The sequence below is a fragment of the Macrosteles quadrilineatus genome, unplaced genomic scaffold (genome assembly GCF_028750875.1).
Source record: "Macrosteles quadrilineatus isolate MER2022 unplaced genomic scaffold, UCM_ALF_1.0 Scaffold_3__2_contigs__length_128488019, whole genome shotgun sequence".
NCBI classification, from domain to species: Eukaryota; Metazoa; Arthropoda; class Insecta; order Hemiptera; family Cicadellidae; genus Macrosteles; species Macrosteles quadrilineatus.
This window is the reverse complement of record NW_026542596.1, coordinates 118,267,396-118,288,490: the sequence shown is the minus strand read 5'-3', so window position 1 is coordinate 118,288,490 and position 21,095 is coordinate 118,267,396. Positions and strand designations below refer to the sequence as shown.

Here is a 21,095-nt window from a genome sequence, read left to right as displayed (position 1 = left end):
CATTAAAATGAACTTTTGACATTGTCTTACAATTATGCCATCACTAGTCTAAACAAACAGTGAGTTTCAATCAACAGAGCTAATTGTTGTTTAGTACTTTAAATTATTGAACAACTTATTCTTTTTTAATCATACTTTTCAGTTTATAAGAATATTATTTATGTGATACACGCAATGGTAAACCATCGAAGTCTTCAACGCATTTTTCTTGGCCAGAAAAACACCAGCTCCCACTATCCACTCTCACTGTTACGAAATAGCATAGTCAACACCGAAATCTTCCCATTTACAATTTCCCACGTAAACTAAAGAGGACCAATTTGTCTTCCACAACATATTTGGCCAGAGGGGAGTGATCGGTCAAGGTCTGAAGGAATGGGGGCCAAGCTTCCGCGAGGAAAATCACGTTGTGACATTACCGTCTGTCAACATGCTGTATTTAGTCCGTATTAGTCACAATCACAATAATAGTACCAAAACATCTTGCGACGATGTTACAACTAATGTGTAGGTCTAAATCAATAGGTATAGATGTTTATATGCACTAAATAAATACTTAATATTCACAGATTTTCTGTACCGTATTGCATTATGCATTTACTTGAGCAGTTGGCACAGAAGTTTCGAAGATAATTTACGTAGTTTGCAAATACAGTATGGTAAGGTATTCTACATTGGTTAGGAACCACATTTCAAACACAATTGTGTTCAAATATTTGTAAACTGGATCTTGTGATTTATAAAGGTACCTATAGCTTCAACAGTAAATGAATACTACTGAACCAACGAACTTTTGGATTCCAGAAGTATATTTTGAACTTGTATCGATAAAAATAAGGTAAATTAATTGGAAAATCTTTGAATCTTTTGGATTGGAAAAATTATCAACCAGCCAATAGGCTACCCAGATACGCAAAAATATCGATTAAATTGTGTTTCGATAATTTGATAATTCATGATCGTTGAAGAAGAGCCTTGAAGAAGCGCCGAGCAACGTCAGATTGCGAAACGTCGGATGACCAGTAGTGGTGCTGAGTGTAGAGTGCGGTAAACAATTGAAATGTCATTACCAAAGCCTCGGAATGCCCTTGGTCCCACGGCCCGACCACAAGGCTGTGCATAACGTTGACAATAACTCGACAAAAACATTGTGTCCAAATATACATATACACTTTTTTGGCATGGTGTTGAATTCGCTATACTTGGAGAAGTAGTAAGAGATTGAAGCGACTAGCCTTTTTGGGTGTTGTATACCTACAGAGTATGGGGGATTACTTGCGAAGTTTGTTTGCCTAAAGACTGTACAAAATCAGCAAACCACAGATTACTTTATTGATTTGGATTAGTACGTTACACATAGTGATACATACATGTAGTCTATGTGTTGATATTTGTCATGTAATACTCCCTGAGTAGGAATAGTTTAAATAAAAAAAAGTAAAGTTATAAAATCCTGAACACCAAGAACTTAAGTCGTTTTGTTACACAAACTCTCCCCATAGCTTATTTCAAAGTGATCTAGGAAAATACATGATCCAAAATGAAAATTGGCTTCTATCAACATAACACTGGTTCTAGCTACTTCTTGAGGAAATGCATCTTCCAACGAGGAAGTGCATGACGCGAGGTCACGGAGGAGAGAGGGGGAGGTACTTAGAATGACCGCCAGAGCACAATCATGCACACACACACACACTCGTGAGCAATACTCCAATACTACTAGTACGTCAGACATCCTTGGTCCAGCCTACACACCGTAACATACATAGAGTTTCTAGAGTTGTACGTTCTATTATACTCAATGGTTCTAGACAGTACAGATACAGAGAATAGAAGTGTAAACTTGGTGCAAACGCTGTAAACCCAAAGCAAAGAATATAGAGCAAACTATTTACTCAATAGTCTGTGCCCAAAGGAACTCCAGAACAATAAAGTTGACGTAAAAGAGGGTCAGGAAATCCATTGACGCATTTTCTATCATAGACAGTTCTTTTTGTCAATGGTTCTATGCTGCAGAAGACTTGTGATACAAATACTTCGGGAGTATGGCAGAAAGTGTTAAAGAGCGCATTTGTACATTTTCTGTAATCTGATCTGATTTCATCAAAGTTATAAATACGCAGGAAAATAATATATATATATATATATATATATATATATATATATATATATATATATGAAATATCCCCGGTGTAGCTGACCTGCATACTCACCAATGGTGTTTTCAGATAGGACGTAGTTGCATGGTAAAACCTTGGTGTAAGTCGGTAACGTCTTGTTTCACTGTAAAATAAATTTTATAATGCATATATACATCCTCTAACCACCGAACGAGATCAGTAAAATCGAATGATACTCGTCATCGATTCGTCTTAAGGAGTTTGGAACTTGCTAAAAGCACATTTGCACATGCTGACACAGAATCTGATTTCTAGAAGTGCAGAAGAGAGCGCTGCTGCTGAGCAGTGAGTAGTCTAGTGATCTTGCTACAATACTCACAGTTCACAGGTAGACGTAGGTGGGGGGGGGGCAGGGGGGGAGTGGGCGGCGGCGGCACAAACATTGTGGGCGACATTCTTGGACAAGAGACATTCCTCCGATATCCCACAATGCCACAATGGTCACCGCCCTTACTGTCTGTCGTCTGCTGCAGTCTGCGCCTCCTAATTTGTCTAGCAGAGTGGGCTGGATGTATGGTTTTGGAGGCATTTCCAACTTGTCAGACCGTGCTGAAGACAAGCAAGGAAGAGATGCAGATTTTTCATCTTATCGGATCTTTTGATGCTTCGGGTTTGTAAACCAATTGGGTTGACTCCATGGAATAATCAGATATTTTAGAGGCACGATTATGGTAGTCTTTGCCACGCATTCTTTATAGTCTGATCTATATTTCATCAAATTGTTCAATTCTTTAGTTACAACTGCAATTATTGAAGGCACTGGCAATTATTGAACCCTTTGGGTTGATAGGTTGGAATAGTTCAAAATGTATTCTACCTTGTCAATTGAACGTGCTGAAGATATGCAAAGGAGTGATGTCAATTTGGTATATTTGGTGCTTCTGGTTTGAAAACCCAGATGTGGAGAAGATCAATAGAATAGTCAGGTATTGAGGCCTGATTTACACAGTAATAAAATCAGCTGTAAATCATCTGTGGCAAGCAGATTATAATTTCCACCTTCAAATTCTAATCTGGATGTCATATTATTTGCATTTGAACTTTGAATAAGTGTTGACGTAGCATCCGCGTTAACTACATCGATTGACGTAGGCTGTATCATGGCGTAGCGTCATTCTAGATTTGTTTATACAGCTGTTTATATACCTATAGTTGATTTCAGAAATTTATACTGTATTGTGTTTCTTGAAAATTAGCATTCGGTACAGTTAATTTCTTACTAAACCCATGAAAGGAGAATAATTCAATTTTGTTTCCAGAAAAGTAACTTTTATAATTTTTTCCGGAACTATTTGAAACAAAGTGGAAAATGGCTTTGAGTGTGACTTCTGAGTTCTTCAATTTTAGTATTTCATCTTTATCCACCCGATCATCATTGTTGAAATCTTGAGCTATTAACTAATACATACATTAATTACCTGTGTAAATTCAATTCTACCAACATGAAATTATCTACGGCTAATTACTCTTTGGCGTTGAAATGTGTAGTTTTATAGCTGTTTTACATTCACAGCTTCGATTATAGTAATTTGCAATACAATCGAGTTATTCTTAGTTACAACCAACGACAAATCATGAGCCATTTACATTATGAAGAATGCCCTACATCGGTGATGACACAAGTGTGCGACACTTATTCAAACAACGCCAATCCATTTAGCAGCAAATACAACGATTGTTCCACACACTACAATATACAAAGGCGTTAAATTTGCAAGCAAAAAAGCGATAGACTGGGACCGTGGTGTTGTCCTGTAATCCAGCTACTTGGAGGTCACGAATTTTGGAAAATAGGCACAACTTGTGGATGAGATACTCCCTGGTGTGGATTTATGTCCGCATTAGTGAGTACTACTATCCTGATTATTAGAACAATTCGTTAATTACAGGACAAAAATGTGGTTCAGATTCCACTATAAACTGTAGGTCCCTGTTTCCATTGGCTGTGTGGGCTATTAATTAACAGCTGTGTCCTAAGGCAGTCTAACAAGACTACGCCACTCATCCTACACTCATGGAGATGAGTATGAATGGAGATTCATACTTGGCCTAAAATACCTACATACGGTCGCCATTTCAGAATAAAGTATTTAAGTCAGAGTAATTATATCGATAGCGTGATCGCGCTAAACGTGGGAAACCCGGCTGTTGTAGGGTGCGTTATACTTATCCAATCATTTAACACCAGACTTATTATCAGGTAACCTTCCCCATCGGCAATCATTGATCAGTTTGGTGATCGCGGTTTTCAAGTCATCCGCGTAACGTCTGAGCTTCAAACAAACATCCTTTGTGATTGACCCTCACGACCCTCCGATCATTCATTCGTCATCGGGAGCTCCTGTACCCCTCTGGCCTCTACCCCAGAGCCAACTGTCACCCTTGCTAGCTCGCGATCGATTCCCATTGTCCCCCTTTGTAATGAAGCTTGATTGTCGGCTGCGAACAGTGGCAATGAACTTTTAATCGTGGTCGTAGGGTAGTTGAATTAAAAAGTTATGTTTATTGGTGGTTAATTAATTTGTAGTTTGAGTCAATTAGGCCCATCTCTGTGATATTTTTGCATTTGTTTGTTTTGGTAAATTAAGTAGCGGAATGGGTTTGAAATGGGTTTCTTTTGATTTTATTGGTGCGATGTTCGCTTGTTTCAGTACACGAGTATTTTAAACACCAAAAGGTTATATAGTTTGTATTTCCTTGAGATCTTAGGCAATACTATAACTTGTTCTCCTCACATACCGGACAAACTACCCTTCCTTCATTATGTATGCAATCTAACTAGATCCCTTAGCAAATAACATTAAACATAACTCTTGCTAGATGAAAACATCCAGCAACTAAACTATGCTATTTTGACAATAAACAATGAGCTAAATTCACTCTAAAGTAAAAACATCTGTGGTCCCAGTATGCTACCCTGAGGCACGCCGAGGTGACGGATTCCTCTCTATCCTGTGTGAAACAGAGCCCCAGTACAAACACGATAGCGGCGCGTCAGACAATATTTGACGAGAAACTCATAATTTATTCCCGAGATAAACGTATTCATTCCAGGGCGCCTGTTCGCCCTGTTCCGACAACGAGTCGCCTGGTGAGACTGGTCCTTCTAATACATTGTTGTAATAGGGTCTAATTAATCAAACTGTGAATAAACATCAGTTGAAGGTCAAATAAGGTTGTTGTTTAAACGTGTTGGTTATGTTTAGGTCGAAATAATTTTGTGGCCTAATGTAAATGTTTTCATTCGTAGTGATGAAAATGGGTAAACTAAAATCTAAGTAGTATTGTTTTTCTTGACGTTTTAGAAGATTGTTGAATTTAAATTCCAATTGAAATCAAAGAATCAAATAAAATGACCGTTTAACATCTCGCCAGGACGGTGACAAGCGGGGACGCAACAACTAATATTTCATCACCGGCAGCCCTTGTGTACTCATTATGGGAGACTTCTGGGGAAGTGTCGGATATGGGGTGAGTGAATTAGGGGTAGAAGTGAGGGGTGTCAGCGCTACCACGCCACTCTCCCTCCCACTTCCGTCGACCCTATATGTCCGTCTGTCTGTGTATTGATTTACGCATGGATTTGATCAGTACTACCAACAAGTGTTTGTCAGAAAGTTTAAGTGAACCAATCGCTGTACCGAGGATTTAACCTACTTTCAGTTGTTTTCAACCCTTTTCAATCGGGGCAGCAGTTTCAGTTTGCACAAATAACCGTAATCCCTCGGATTGGACCTGGAAGTTTTATTAGTTTTGGAACAATACAATTGCATGTCAAATGTTATAGCTTGAATAGAAATGTGTTATTTATTACACTATGTTTTCTTGGTCTCTCAGTGAAGTGAACTGTTAAAGATGGGGCCGCATCTAGTTGTATAACCGTCAAGTTTTATCTCAAATTGTATCTTTTCGACCAAGGGACAACTTCACGCAGACTAGAAAAGATTGTCAGATTTTTGAGACCGTCAAATTATTTGAGAGTTACCAAAATGCAGGAGAGACCACTTGACGTCAAGGCAACCTCCAAAAATCGTCAATCATACTATCACTACAACTCTTTAAGTTTATACTCGTTTTAAATTTTCAAAACCAAACTGTTCCAACACACAGTGTCACAGTAGATACACTGACCACAAACTGTTATGTGTGAATGAAGCGAGATCACAGAGGTCACAGGATGCTATGTCGTGAAGGAGTGCGACTTTCGTCGGCAACTGGAGCGATGGACGGAGATTGGTCCAAAATAGGAAGCAATGAATGCGCGTGGGCAGCTTTCTCGAGCTTTCACCCAGTTTCGCCCATATCTCACCTTCCCGGGGCCGTACGGGCGACGGGCGACGGACGACGGGAGAGGGTGATGTGTCGGGAAGAGGATGCGGAGGAAGTGTTTGCTAGGTGGTAAAGTTTTAAGGGTGTGAACTTGTAAAAATGTGGAAACTGACGGTGTTTGAATTCAGTGTTGCACTAGATAAGAGATTTAAATCGAGACATTTTTCTACTTGCATCATTTATAGCCGCGTATGAAGAGGCTGAGAGTATGATTACAGGATATTTGAGTATTACTTTTGTAAATTTCTCCAAACTGAGTAATCACATGGTTAAGTATGAGGTCTGAATTGTGACACTGTCGTCACTCTCCGCGATTCCCACGCCTGTGAAATCACAAAGCAGTGTTCTTAAAAAACTCAAAAAGTTGAAAGACGCTATTGGAAGCGATACGCGAACAGAATGGGGAAAAACTCTGAAATGAATTGGCCTTATAAAACCACGACAAGCAATATCGGCAAAAACTGACATAAACCATCAAACCGCAACTATAAAATCACACCTAATCCCGCGGCGAAACATTCTCATGAAATCTGCCAAAACGTTATTGACAAGCCTGTATGTGGGACAGATGCAGGGTCCAAAAAAACTAACAATGATTAACAAAGACCGTAATAGCCGAAGAGGGGAGCCCTTATTGTTATATATCGACAAACTAGAAACACCCCCCGAGCTACCCCCTCCACTCGCGGGGTACAACGAAAATATTTTGTCCGTTCGATTGTCGAGTGGGGCTGCATTACGCGGCGTTTAGGCGTCAATTTTACAGGATCGCCGCCGATGCGACGATTTATGTCGGGACCGGTTTCGCGTCGGTGGGGGCAGGGAAAACAAACGCGACAATACCTATAGTTGATTTCTTGCGAACTCGTGCCTCTCGAAGCGTCTCTGAGAGGAACCGAGGAACCCAGTATTGCGCCGGTGGTACTTGCGACAGTCAGAGGATGACGACCTCTGGTTCTGGCCGATTAGCGCCCATGATGAGCCAACGGTGTCGACGAGTCTGAGTGTACTCAGTCTTTACATCTCCAACCACAAAACAAATACCTATTCAAGTGCGGCCCCTCGTAAATGACATATTTTAAATGTTGGTGATCACAGGACTTATACAAATTTCACCTGATACGTCACATTCTCTGACGGCTTGACGGTTCCAAAGCACATTAACAGATCAATTCCTCCCTTTCACCGTTGTAGCTTTGACTTTTCTGCTGCTCCAGTAACTCTCGCCAGCACAGCCCACAGTTCGCCCACTGTCTGTAAGCGTTCACCTGACAGTTCGGTCCACTTTCCCCGCTTATCAGTGGCATGCATTACCACATTATCGCTGATAATTGTTGCGTCATCACTTCCTATCAAGTGACACACTAGACTGTAGGATCACAGGTTCGTTTGCATTGCCAAGCGAATCTAGAACGTACTGTAGTGTAGATATGGTCCCCAGTCAGACAGACGTATTGTTTTGTTATACAAAACAATACGGTGGTAATAGACTTCTGAGACTAGTACACAGTGTTCTAGAGATGGGCTCCATAGCACAGAGTGTATAAGCCACCTGAATGTAGAACGTACTGTAGTGTAGAGATGGGCTCCAGCGAGCACAGCACAGATCGTCCAGCCGTAATAACGGTGTGTATAGCCACCTGGACGTACAACGTACTGTAGTGTAGAGATGGGCTCCAGCGAGCACAGCACAGATCGTCCAGCCGTAATAACGGTGTGTATAGCCACCTGAATGTAGAACGTACTGTAGTGTAGAGATGGGCTCCAGCGAGCACAGCACAGATCGTCCAGCCGTAATAACGGTGTGTATAGGCACCTGAACGTACAACGTACTGTAGTGTAGAGATGGGCTCCAGCGAGCACAGCACAGATCGTCCAGCCGTAATAACGGTGTGTATAGCCACCTGAACGTACAACGTACTGTAGTGTAGAGATGGGCTCCAGCGAGCACAGCACAGATCGACCAGCCGTAATAACGGCGTGTATAGCCACCTGAATGTAGAACGTACTGTAGTGTAGAGATGGGCTCCAGCGAGCACAGCACAGATCGTCCAGCCGTAATAACGGTGTGTATTATCATAAGTAACGTTCTAGTCTTTGTTTGACACGAGCGATGGAGGTCGGGAAGTGGCACGGAACTGGTGAAGATGTGATCGACCTCTCTTCATTTGTTTCCTCTACTAGGCTCAACCCAAATGTTGAGAGCAAGTGAGGAAGGTGATGTCTGTCATGAAAATTAATAAACACATTTTTAAATGGACTAAATTTCGTTTGTCTTGGAGTTTGGAAGGGTATTCATTTATAGCAATGATTACTGGTTCAGAAATATACACAATTTATTTTTTTATACCGAATTGCATGAAATTGCTAGTTAAGTGATGAAAAACAGCTTAATCGTAGGCTAGCATAATATATCGACAATAGTGTCAACATGGTGTGAACTACATTCACCCATCCTAACGTGAAGATATCATTCCCATCAATCCCATCAGTAAAACTAATTCAAAATTATTCACCCCTTACGTGTATTCATAAAACAAACGCCAGCTTTAATGAAACGCCACGAAAACACTCGAACAAAGCATATTTTCACTTAGCAAACAAACAGAAAAACAAAAGAGAACAGTAATAGCGATTTGCTCCTGTGAACGTGTGACCGGCTGATAACATCAGCTGTTTTAATTGTTGCACAGCTGAGAACTATTTAACATGCAGAGTTCGTTGGCGTGGTGACGACTTTATCCTATAATCTCCTGTAATGCTTGTAAGATTGTGTACTTAGAGGCAAAAACTCCCCTTGCCGCAACCCCTAGGCTCTTTGACTTTCGAGTCAAACCTTTGTGTGACCTCCAATTATCACTAGGGCTTTGCCCTCCAGTGGATTCCGTTATATGGGTTGTTACAAGTGTAGCTTTTTAGTTAAATATATAGTATTTTTTAAGAAATTATTTCAACACATGTCACCTTTTCGATAAGTAATTTTAATGTTGTTCCGCAATGTTGTAATATTTTGTAGTTTCAATGTTAATTTCACACGGTTAAATTAATATCGTGAAGGCTGATGACGTCATTTGTGACGTAATACGATTACAATAAATATATCGATGACCAATGAAGGATTTCCGCTTAACACTTTGTCCTTAGCATTGAGCATTATTTAGTTTTCAAAGTAAAACAAAGACAAAAAGTGAGTCAGAAATCTGAACGAATTACCTTAAAGTATACGGTATTTTTGGCAAAAGGAGGGAAATTAAATCAAATTCAAACGATTGCTATATCGATAATACTCCGAAACAGGTTTTATTATGGGTATAAAAAATTTAGATTTTTCATTTCGAAGAAAAAAACCTTGATGTATTTTTATTGTGCAAACAAACTTTTATAAAAGTTATCATATCGTGAACTATTTCTCAGTTAAGTTCTATAGGTTCTGCACATTAAGGCCAAGTCGCTGATCCTATCTACACTCATTTACATTATTATTTAAACAACATAACCGATATTTTATAACGATCCGTCGCGTTTCCTTCAGTTCGTTGCCCCTTATTTGTAGCGGTTGGCAATCTACATGCTGCACCCTTATTGCAGTATCAGTTTTGAAGGGGCGGTGTGTTCTCCAATGGACCTTTTGAGTCTGGCCGATCGAAAAAGCTGCTCTTGCCTTACGTTTGCTAAGTAGTTTCTGAAATCATTGTTATTTGAACAATTAAAAATACCGCAAACATAAATTGGCGAAGTTCTAAAGCTTGATTTTAGTTACAGCAAGATAAGTAAACTGCTTTATTGAATTATTTATTTATTGAAAATTAATTGAAGTTTTATAGTTAATTGTATTTAATTTAAAATTAGGTACGATATAAGGTTTAGTAAAACGTATTTTTATCTAGTAAATAAATACTTTTTCTAATTTAAATCTATTCGATTGCTCTAAAATTGTATAAAATATAAACTATTCTTCTAGAGTCGATGTATACCTCTGAAGCGTCTCCAATAATGGGATTGTGAGATAGGTACTAGATTTAAAAGTCTACATTTTAAATGGATCTTATATAAAAATAACTTTTTGATCAGCATACTATTCGTTATTAATTTAAATGCATTTAATAACATAAGAACCTTATAATATTTTCGTATGAAAAGCATCAGTTTAAAAATCTAGAATCTAATGTAATAAAGCTATAATATCCATAAACATAAAAAAAAACTGTAGTGTCTCTGTAAAGCATAACCCCTTCCTCTCAATTGTTACCACACATTTTCTCTGATGTATTTTAAAAACATAAAAAACCATGTCTCAAGAATTTCTAAAGCAGCAACATTTTTTAATAGTGTCGTCCCACAAACAAGTAGAAAACGAATAACCAAACAATCACCTAATTTGTAAAGAACACAAAATTTGACGAATCATAACCTTGGAGGTACATCACAATATTTTTTAGAGAAATTAATAATTAGGCTACAGTGGAATTTGAGGAGAGAAAATCATGCGAGGAAGAAGGAGAAAGAGAATGTACGATAAGAGATAACAGATAACCGGATAGTGAAAGGCCTTGGACATATGAGTCAAGGAGTCGTTGCGTGAAAGAGCCATTGTTGAATGGAAACATGCTGTCTTTACGCAGGGTAGGCTTGAACAATGTTGAATTTTACAAAACTGAAATCTCCAAGGCCTTGCCTTACTGGGTCATAGTTTTCAAAACTTTGCAGCAAGACCATAACATTTTGAAAAAGAATAGTTGTAAAGCCGGATTTTTTTAAATTCACTACAACTTTATACCTATAGTTTGTGTGTAAATGTAACAAAATCCAATTGTATTTTTTAATCATGTCCAACCTAACCCAACCCAATCCAAAATAAAAATGTTTAACATGATTTGTGAGTAATTATAACATTTCAAAATGAAACTAGTACAGTGGCAGTGAAGTACTAAAAACTTTCCGAAAATACTTTATTTTTAAGGACGTAAGCATACGGACGCAATGCAATAAAATTTTTACTCTAGGCTACTGTTAAAAGCACCTCGTAAAACACCATATTTGTTTGGTTTTCAACAAAGAGAAAAACTTTCTGAAGGTGTATTATTTGGGAATTATGATAAAATAAAGATTTACCCACTTGACCCAGGTGTTATCTAACTCGGTTGACCTTGAGATAAGGAAGCGACTTGTGTGTGGGCGTGAGAAACTGTCGTGGGACCGACAGAAGCGTGTGCGTGTGTGTGCGATTGAATGTGTGTGTGAGGGAAAATGATATAGTACTATAGTGTTTGCCTGGCTTGGCTTCCCCTAATTTCCAAGAGAAGTGTATTTTGTAAAATCATGATGAGAAATCGGGAAAAACTCAAAAACACTGTCATAGCTAATAGTTTTATTTTCAATTTCTTTGTTTGAAATGAACGTGTTAAATATGGCTCTGAACAGTTTACATTAGCCATATTTGTTATTGCATTTAACAGATTTTTTGCTAACTTATTGTAGTTATGTGATTTCTTACTACTTTAGTCGGTAATTATAGAAATTATTGTGAACGTTTAGTCACGATTAGTAAAAAATATGTTCACTACGTTTCGGTTTTTGGAATCTGATACCGTCCTCAGGCGAGAAAATGCCTAATTTTAAAACATTACAAGAAAACTCAACAGAACTGTATGTTTTGTATGTTGATTGGAAATGTCGGCAATAATATTTTAAATAACAATAACTCGCCATCTAACGTCAAATGAAGAGTTTCGACGATTGTGTCTGACAACACAGAAGCTTGCAACAATGCTAAACATTCCATTACACGATTAGACACAAATCTTCACTACAACGCATTCAGCGATTTCCTTTGTGATGACGAAGTCAGCCGAGCGTCTCCGAACCCAGCCGAACTTTGAGATTCCCCATCAGCAGATGGAAGTCATTCTTGTCTATTTCAAGCCGACCGCCCTTGTTCAGTTTTGGATAATTTTAACCGCGCCGTTTACCTAAAATAGCGATCGCAGCGCGGCGAGTGGCAGAGGAATATAAATCAGTGTATAAATATCTCGCCGCAAATAGTGTAATAAGTTAACACCAGGGCGCGCTGCAAATAGTGCGTGTATCGGCGTACGCAAGTCAATGCTCCCTGAACAATGTGGTATCCTTGTAAGGTGTTGGTTGATAAAAAAATGGATATCTGCGGAAATTATCAAAAAGAACTTCGGCGGAAATGGGAAGCTTCTCTGAGGGACATTGTCTTTAAAGATCGACATAGCTTTCCGAACACTGTACGATCAATTAAAACGATTTTATATATTTTTTGTTTTGCAAAGATCAGTTACTTATGTGGAACATTATGCATTTGGTTCCTTCTACTATTGGCTGCGAAAACGGAACATACTGTACTTACACAACAACATACTGTGTACAATACATGGAAAGTTGTTCTTCTTCATCATTGTAATGTTGGCTTTGTCTTTGAAACTATTTAAATAATTTAGTTCCTCCAAAATAAACTGTACTACGCATATAACGTCCTCAGCTCTCTACTCAGTAACGGTGACAAACCTCACAGTCCGCCATGACACTTTCTTCTCCATTGTTTTGTACAAATAATGTCCCCAGCCCACTCCACTTTATACACTCCTTCTCTACCCAAGTTCCTTCTTTACTAATCCCAAGACCGTTATCTACGAAGTGGTTAAAGTTGGACAGAGTCTACGAGGTTTTTTCCATCTGACTCCATCTGAACCAGCAGCCTTGCTTTAAAGCGATTTAAGGCGAACACTATGACCTCAATGAGAATGGGTAGTGAATTGTTCTTTGACCCTCTGTCACAAACCTTTTACTAAAAACTCATCAGGTTTTCTACTTGGTATATGAGGATTACCTAGTAGATTCTGGAGGTTCCTGTTGGTTCTTCTTGTGCTTGATGCTGCGTCTTGTTCTTGATGTGCCTTTCTTTCTTCTTGTTTCTTTTTGTTTGACATCAACTGTTTTGTTTGCAGGAGCGGCGTCGGCTCGGCGTATGGCGCCGCCGGTATGAACGGTGTCAGCTCCGGGGTGGGTTCAGGGGGTGCGGACGGACAGTATCACAACCCCTCCTCAGCGTTGAGTGCTGCTGCTATGGTTGCTGCTGCGACCGCTACAGCCACCGCTACTGCCAGCGTAGTGGCGCTGCAAGAGAGACAAGACATCAACAACCAATTCCCCCAGGTTAGTTCTCGCACTGAACATTGCTAAAGAGTAGATTATAGTCCGATCGATGCTTACCGCATCAGATGGAGTTTGCTGCCAGATGTTTCACCTTTGGAAGGAGTGTCATCAGAGGCTGAGCCTCGTCAATGATGACCCCTCTTCAAAGTAAGGGTGCAACGTCAGGCAGCAGTCTCCAACTGATGACGTTAACAACCCATGGAGTCTAATAACACCGGAAATCATACGATTGATCTAATAACTACTGTACTAATCTTTTGCGGTGTCAACCAATAGTCAATGGGCTTCTTAACGTAGCCACTGAGAATTTTTAGTAGGGCGAGTCTGTCAGTGAATTTCATGACAACGCAATCAAAACACCGACTGCGGATGTCCACGCATAGTAAAGATTGTTTTTATAGTTATACAATAAGTGAACGTTTTTAGCCCCCTTTTACTCATAAATCTAAAAACTAATTTTTGGCAAAACAGCCACAAGAATAACCTACAGCACCTGGTGTTTTATTTGTATGTAAAATATGTTTTCTTTCTTCACTTAATATAAAGAAGTCTCATATCATTTTCATGATTGAGTACCAAACGTCCCAAACATGAATGAAGATGCCAAGCGATAATTTTAACCGCCAAACCTAAGTTTCTTTCAACGAACGAAAACTAATATAATCAATGCTTTGAACAATAACGTTAAACAAGCCAGTTAATCCACAATCCATTGCTGGTTTAGAGTTGTTCCGAGAAGCATGCAACACTATCTCAATTTGCTCCTATATCTGGTTATCAGCTGTTTTTTACCAACCTCGTCATCAAGATGGCGTCCATTCCATGAACCCCGTGATATTGTCCACGATAACCTTATCTCTTATCAGCACTGTCCCTCATTACGACATGAATAATTGGTCCATTCGTAAATCTTCCTCTGTTGAGATAAACATTGTAGCGAGAACAGTTGCAGTTGCTTACATCGAAAACGTTCATTGCTTACAAACTTATTCCCAATTTATTCGACCCTCAGCCAACTTCTGAGTGTAACATTATTTAACCGGTGACCAATTTCTTACTCTAGTTAAAAATGATAAGCAAACACGTGTTAGTACGCGACATTCATGCGAAATGAGAGGTTTATATGCTAAGTGTGCTTAGTTTTTCACTAAATAGATCAGATTGTTTGAAAATGGTTGATTAATTGTATTAGAAAGAAACCAGAAAATTTTCTACAGATAAGGTAACTCAATCCCAGTTAGTGATTTTATTTCTCTTCTTATGAAACACTATCATCCCTCTGATATAAAATAACATCACCATTCGCCATTTTTTTACACATGGAGGCGCTTGACAGTCAATTGCTCTTTAATTAGGTAGGTACATGAGCTACCATATCTACAGGTTCATATTGTGCATTAATACACAAACTACTGTTATAGTTGCAGGACTAGCGGTGGTAAAAGTAATATCTCCAAATGTTCTTTCATTTAATTGGAGACGGTTGAAAATGCGTCCTATAATTGTGTTGTTGGCTCTTGTCATACCTACAATCGTAGTTACACACGGTAGTCCTCAGTAGAGCAGAGGTGCAGTGGCTTGGCTAATGGCTATGTCAAAGTCCCTTAACGCAGATTCCGCCAGGGAAAGCAGTCGCTTCGCTCTACTTTCGTTCCGCGACCTTCCGGTATCCTCCTCATCCCACTCCTTCGGTCAACATCTTCCCATTCTCCATCCTCCCATTCTTCTTCTTCTGGATCTTTCTCTCGTTTCAATTAACCTCTCTTAGTACTTCTCTCCTTTTGACCTCAACATCTAAGTATCGTCTCGTCCTTGCAGTGAATTCTAGCTTTCCTAATTTTACCTTTTTATTCCCTATTTTCTTGAACTCTTCCCACGTCTCATACAGTGCTCTTGGTCTCGTTTACTATAAGATGTCTTTCCTGTCCCCTATCATGATTCAGCAAACATTTTCTTCTTAGCTATATCACACACTGTTTGACTCTGATGGTTTCCTTTTTACTCCAAGCTTTGTCCTCTTATTGGGGACTCTATCCTTCTTTCTGTTGACTTGACACTGTTTTCGCGAATCTTATGAACGTTGCAAGAACATTCAAAACTTCTACCATTAATTACCACAGTTAATTTATTGTCTGTATTTAAACATTGTTCAAATTTTGTTTAACATTGTATTAATTCCAATTTTATTTTAACGTAATCCATTTACATTTTCTACTTTGGCATAAACCAATGACATCGTTAGAAGAATAAAAAGTACATTTTGTGCTGCTTCGTTTTCCATCTTGAGGCTGGTTACAAAGTCATATAGTTTATTTACAAAAGCTTCTCCTCTAAACCGCCGAGTGGACTGTTTGTTGATCCAAAGACGTTCGGACGGACAAAATGCGCGGGATTGGGCTGCCAAACTCGCGCGCAAATAAACGCTTTTGCAGCGGACGTCGGTCAGATTGTGGCTGAAATTAGCCTTTGGAGAACCGCTGATCGTACGAGGAAATGCGCAAAGGCATTCTGACTCACACTACTGAGAATCGAGTGGAATTGGTGCGGAAAAAGACGGATTCGGGACATTTAACTTGCTTAATTTACTTGCTATCGAGAAATACAACGTTTTTAGAAACGTGTGTAGACCAACAGTACCTAGAAAAGAGTTTGATTAAACTACATTACTTTAAAACGTTCTGAAGATTTGGGATTGAGTATTTCTTAAGAACTCCAAGGAATTGAGAACCTTTGATTAGTTCTGATACACGACGTTCTTTTAAGTGCTATTAAATTAGTTGGATGAATGCAAATTAATGCACAGTATCAAATAGCAAGATCAATTTAACTATAACACTATTGAAAAGTACATTGCTATTTTTAGAACCCATAATAGCAAACTAACACTTAAAATTAAACAGTATTTACACTTAAAATATCTTACCTAGTGCAATTAGATTTATCCTGAAACTAATCAACTGATTGTATCATTCATTTTATTAATTCACTAGCAGAGTACCCGTCCTTCGTACGGGGTTGGCATATAAGTATCAAATGCTTATAGCAGTTATGAGTGAGGACATGGTTTAAGAAATTTCGGTTCTTTTTGAAGTTCGTTCGCTACGCTCACTCACCTTTAGGTTGGAGCTCGTTCGCTGCGCTCACTTTCCTTCAGGTTAGCTCGTTCGCTACGCTCACTTGCCTTCGGGTTAGCTCGTTCGCTACGCTCACTCGCCTCCAGGTTGAAGTTCGTTCGCTACGCTCACTCACCTTTTGCTGTTGTCATAAATGTAAAAGAAATAATAGTGCTAGTGCTGAACCCTGTTGGTAATCCTTGTAACTTTTAATGCTATTGAACATCATAGAACAGAACCAACTTGTTTAATTGAAACAGCTGTTAAGATTCATTAATTCCATTTCTCATAAGGTTAACATGGGAAACTCCAGAGCCACTGGGGCGGAGCCACTGGGGCGGAGCCCCGAAGGATTTTTTGGGATAAAAATATGCCTATATGTTAATCGGGAATGTGAGCTATCATCATGCCAAATTTCAGCCCGATCCGACCAGTAGATTTTGAGATTAGCTCATACAAACACACACACAGACACCACCTCTTCTTTATAATAGTATAGATAGATAGATTACGACGCCGACATACCAGGAGTTTTTTTTAGCCTGGAGGTGTTTTCTCACGTGACTTCAGGCTAGAGGATTTCAGCATTATCTCATAAATAAAATCTATTGGTGATTGGCGGGATTCGAACCAGGTACTTAGGGACCGAAGCCCCGCGCTTTAGTGCGTGAAAGCGAGTGGAGAAGATTTGAACCCCGGACCTTAGGGACCAAATGCCCAGTTCTAGTGCATAGTGAATGGAGAACTAAATCTTGAATGAATTAGATGATGCTTTGTTCCTGACAAAAATCAGCTGATTGCTTTAGAAGGAATCGTAGGCTTATGTCCAATGTTCAATATTCAAGTCATCTCTATGGTAAAGCACAAGATTAAAATTCTCGTGACCTACAGCCACGAAGATTACTTTATGGATAAACCCGTGTTCATATTTCCATCCCCAACGTCTTCCCGCTAATTCAATTAAATAAATCGCTATCACTATGTTATTCATCTATTTACCCGCGTATGTTGGAAAGGTATTGTCTATTGGAATCTAGAGAGACCGACCAAGGTTGGAAGACTGAAAGTAGGTCTGATGTACATAACGTGAAGGTGCCCAGTCGCTCGCTGCCCCGTATAGATGACCTCGGCTACCCAGTGCCCACTGACCTGAGCAATAGCCACCTCATTATTTATTTTAATTTTTATCAATTTGTAAATTTATTTTTAAAGATCTAGGTATTTGATGTATAAGGCTTATCAACGCTACGTCTGTATTTTTGTAACAAAATGAGCTAGTGTATTGGTCGATTTAATTCACATTAAGTATGGAACCTGCATTACCTAACTATATTTTGCGTTAAATGTTGCACACTTTTAAAAGCGGCTGTTTAGGGTGTGGGGTGGTAAATCCCTAATTCGAATTAACAAACTCTTAGAGTTTGTTTCTTGAGTAAAATTCATAGTTTATTAATCGAATTTTCAGTCTACAAACTCAATTTGAAACTTACATATACTTATTTCAAAAACGTCTTTTTGAGTTTTGGGGTAGATTTAGTAAACCACTGTATTGTAAATACTATATTCACAAATCCTTACGAAACCTTACCTAATACCCTACAATGAAGGCTATAACGTAATGACTGATACAGTAGTTGATTACTTTCGTGAATATTTTTCTAGAAGTTCAAACCTTAATTTTTCTTTTATCTGTGATTTTCTATAGGTGGTAGGACTGGTGTATTAGTAAAACAATTTTTTAATATTTAGCTCAACACATTGATAAACCGATTTTATTCCATTAGAAACCCTGTTGAATTATTTGTCATCAGTTGTTCATCTATCTAAACATAATGAATTCAGGTAAAAGGTAAGTGAAACCTCGTGATTTAAAACGATTTAACAAGTCAATAGTTTACTTTAAATTATCCTCGTTTGTATAACTTTAAAATGATATTGTGGAGCGTGTTGTTGCTTGTTTGTTCACAACAAGTGTCAGCTGATTTGTTGTGCGTACAATGCACAGGTGTCACGTCATGACGTCATTCGCCTTGCAAATGTTTTCTGAAGTTTTACATTGATTCTTCATCTTCTAAAGTTCCTAGTACCAAACTTAATTTTACTACGGAAAAAATATGTTACGATAAAAGTTTCACTTCTAATGTCTCTATCCACACTGAACTTATATGTAAATATTATAAATTATAACACAGGCAACTGTTTGAGTACTGTTTGAGTATTGTAGGATTTCAAAATATTCAAATAAACAAAATATGAATGTTGCATGGTTTAAAATAGTCATTTTGAATGGTTCACCATCCTCGACCACCTTTCATTAACAGTAATATCTTAAACAAATTAATATATGGATAATCAAATATATTTTCAGCTTTTTTGACCGCCTATGGTAACGAAAACACTCGAACTTTTATGGTGACCAATTTAAACAATAATAGCTTTTATAATTTACTGTCTCTTTTGGAAGGCAAAGTAGCAATGGAAAACTCTTCATAGCGCTAAGAGTTTGAACGAAGACGATTTAAATGCTATTGCAGTCCAATTACATATTTATCAACACGGCAAGACGTATAGGTTACTTTCGTTATCAGAATTCGGAACTTATTTTAATGCTTGATTTTAAAACCATGTTGAAGGTGAAGTAATTAAATAAGAATAAATCTTAATAAATAAAAATCGCCACAGAAATTTGAACCCAATAATTATTTCAGCGTTGTGAAACCCCCATGAAACAGTGTATCGTGTCGAAGGTAATATTTATTTCATAGTTTTGACACACATGTTTGGTGTAGCAATGAATGAGAACAACACTGGACTGGACTAGTTTGAGAGTCGCCCACATTCATTTATACACTTCCTGTCCATGCTTGGGGCTATCTGCAACAATAGCATGTGCAGTTCTAAGGTTCCTTGTGGTAAACACATTGGTTTTCATACACTTAAATTCGTTTATAAGAAACTATAAGCCCTTTTAGTTCCATTTTAGGTTATTAAGTTATACATAGATATTGGTTTAAATTTCGCTATGGATTTTTTTTATTTCTTTATTTTATAAGTATGAAGGTGGTTGTTGGAAAACTTTTGAAGACTTTTAGGCGATTTCTCACACAATTGTGAATTACAAATATTTAAGATTCGTTCTTATTAAATTCAACTGTGTAAAAGAGGTGGTTATAGTAATCGCCATCAAATCTGAAGGTCGCCGGTTCGATTCTTGCGAGATCTATTTTAGATCCAGATGCTATTTGTGATTGTACTAATTTATGATGCTATCTAACAACAACTCTACTTTAGAAAACAGCAAAGTTTAAACAATTTTTTAGCGAAAACCATGAAAAATTCTTCATTACCACAATGCCATGCATTACTACTAAACCGTCTACACACTTACAAAAAGTAACCTCTAGTTTTCCATAAAGACAGTGTAACTCAACCGTTTTTTAAATCAAAACCAACTTTTCCTCAAGCTTACTGCAATTACTGGAATAACGAACTTGCAAAACAAAAATTGATCCGCGTTTACGTTTTAACGCAAAAGAAAATTAAACATAACGAAGGATGGTTTAGCTTACGTGCAATAACCAATAGTCAATCGCCCTTGGTTGTGTGCAAGCGAGGACTGATTGCATAACTGAGCTTGCGTCCATCTGATTGCATTACGCAATCAATTCTCCCCTATCGACTTTGGAGGGTGGCTTCTAGATCGTTCTTGTTTGATTCTTCCTTGTTTTTCTCCCGTTGTTGAAGTTATTTAAATTTGAGAATCCTTACAATTAGTTGTATGCAAAAGTAGCATCGTTTGAAAAATTTTTGAGCATAATGCTAATAACAATTTTCGGATTGTGTTTATAAAATTTAAAAACTATTGTTTGCTCTGGTGCTATGGTTGGCTGTGTGTGCTGGCGTTTTGTGAATCAATGACATGTTTTGTAACATTATCCATCATTAATCATTAATCATGTTTACCACGGAATTGTTTTCCCTAGTCAAGGGATACTGTAGTTTGAAAATAAATTTGGGTGGACATTTATGACCTTATCCGTTAATTCACCACCACGAGTCTTTATAGCAATCGATTATTAGCAATAGAAGTGGTAGTGAATTAAACGTTAGGTTAGGTTAGGTTAGTATAGAGTTAGAAAAACCCAACCTGACCTATCCCCATTCCAGTAGTGAAATAACGGAATAGGTCCGACATTTATATTGACTTTTATGGTTTTAACACTTTCATGGGAACTACGTGTTCAACATAGCCTAAGGTGGAATTCCCTGACTAAAATTAAGCTATATAATCCAG

At 38.3% G+C, this 21,095-nt stretch overlaps 1 protein-coding gene across 2 annotated transcripts in view; it reads left to right on the top strand.

The window, feature by feature from the left end:
* LOC128988987 (zinc finger MIZ domain-containing protein 1-like) overlaps positions 1 to 21,095 on the top strand; it is a 68,528-nt gene that overhangs the window by 30,727 nt on the left and 16,706 nt on the right. For both annotated transcript variants that reach the window (XM_054410825.1, XM_054410824.1), the window contains exon 3: positions 13,481 to 13,688. In XM_054410825.1, the coding sequence (XP_054266800.1) occupies positions 13,481 to 13,688 (208 nt within the window). The remainder of the gene's footprint in view (positions 1 to 13,480; positions 13,689 to 21,095) is intronic.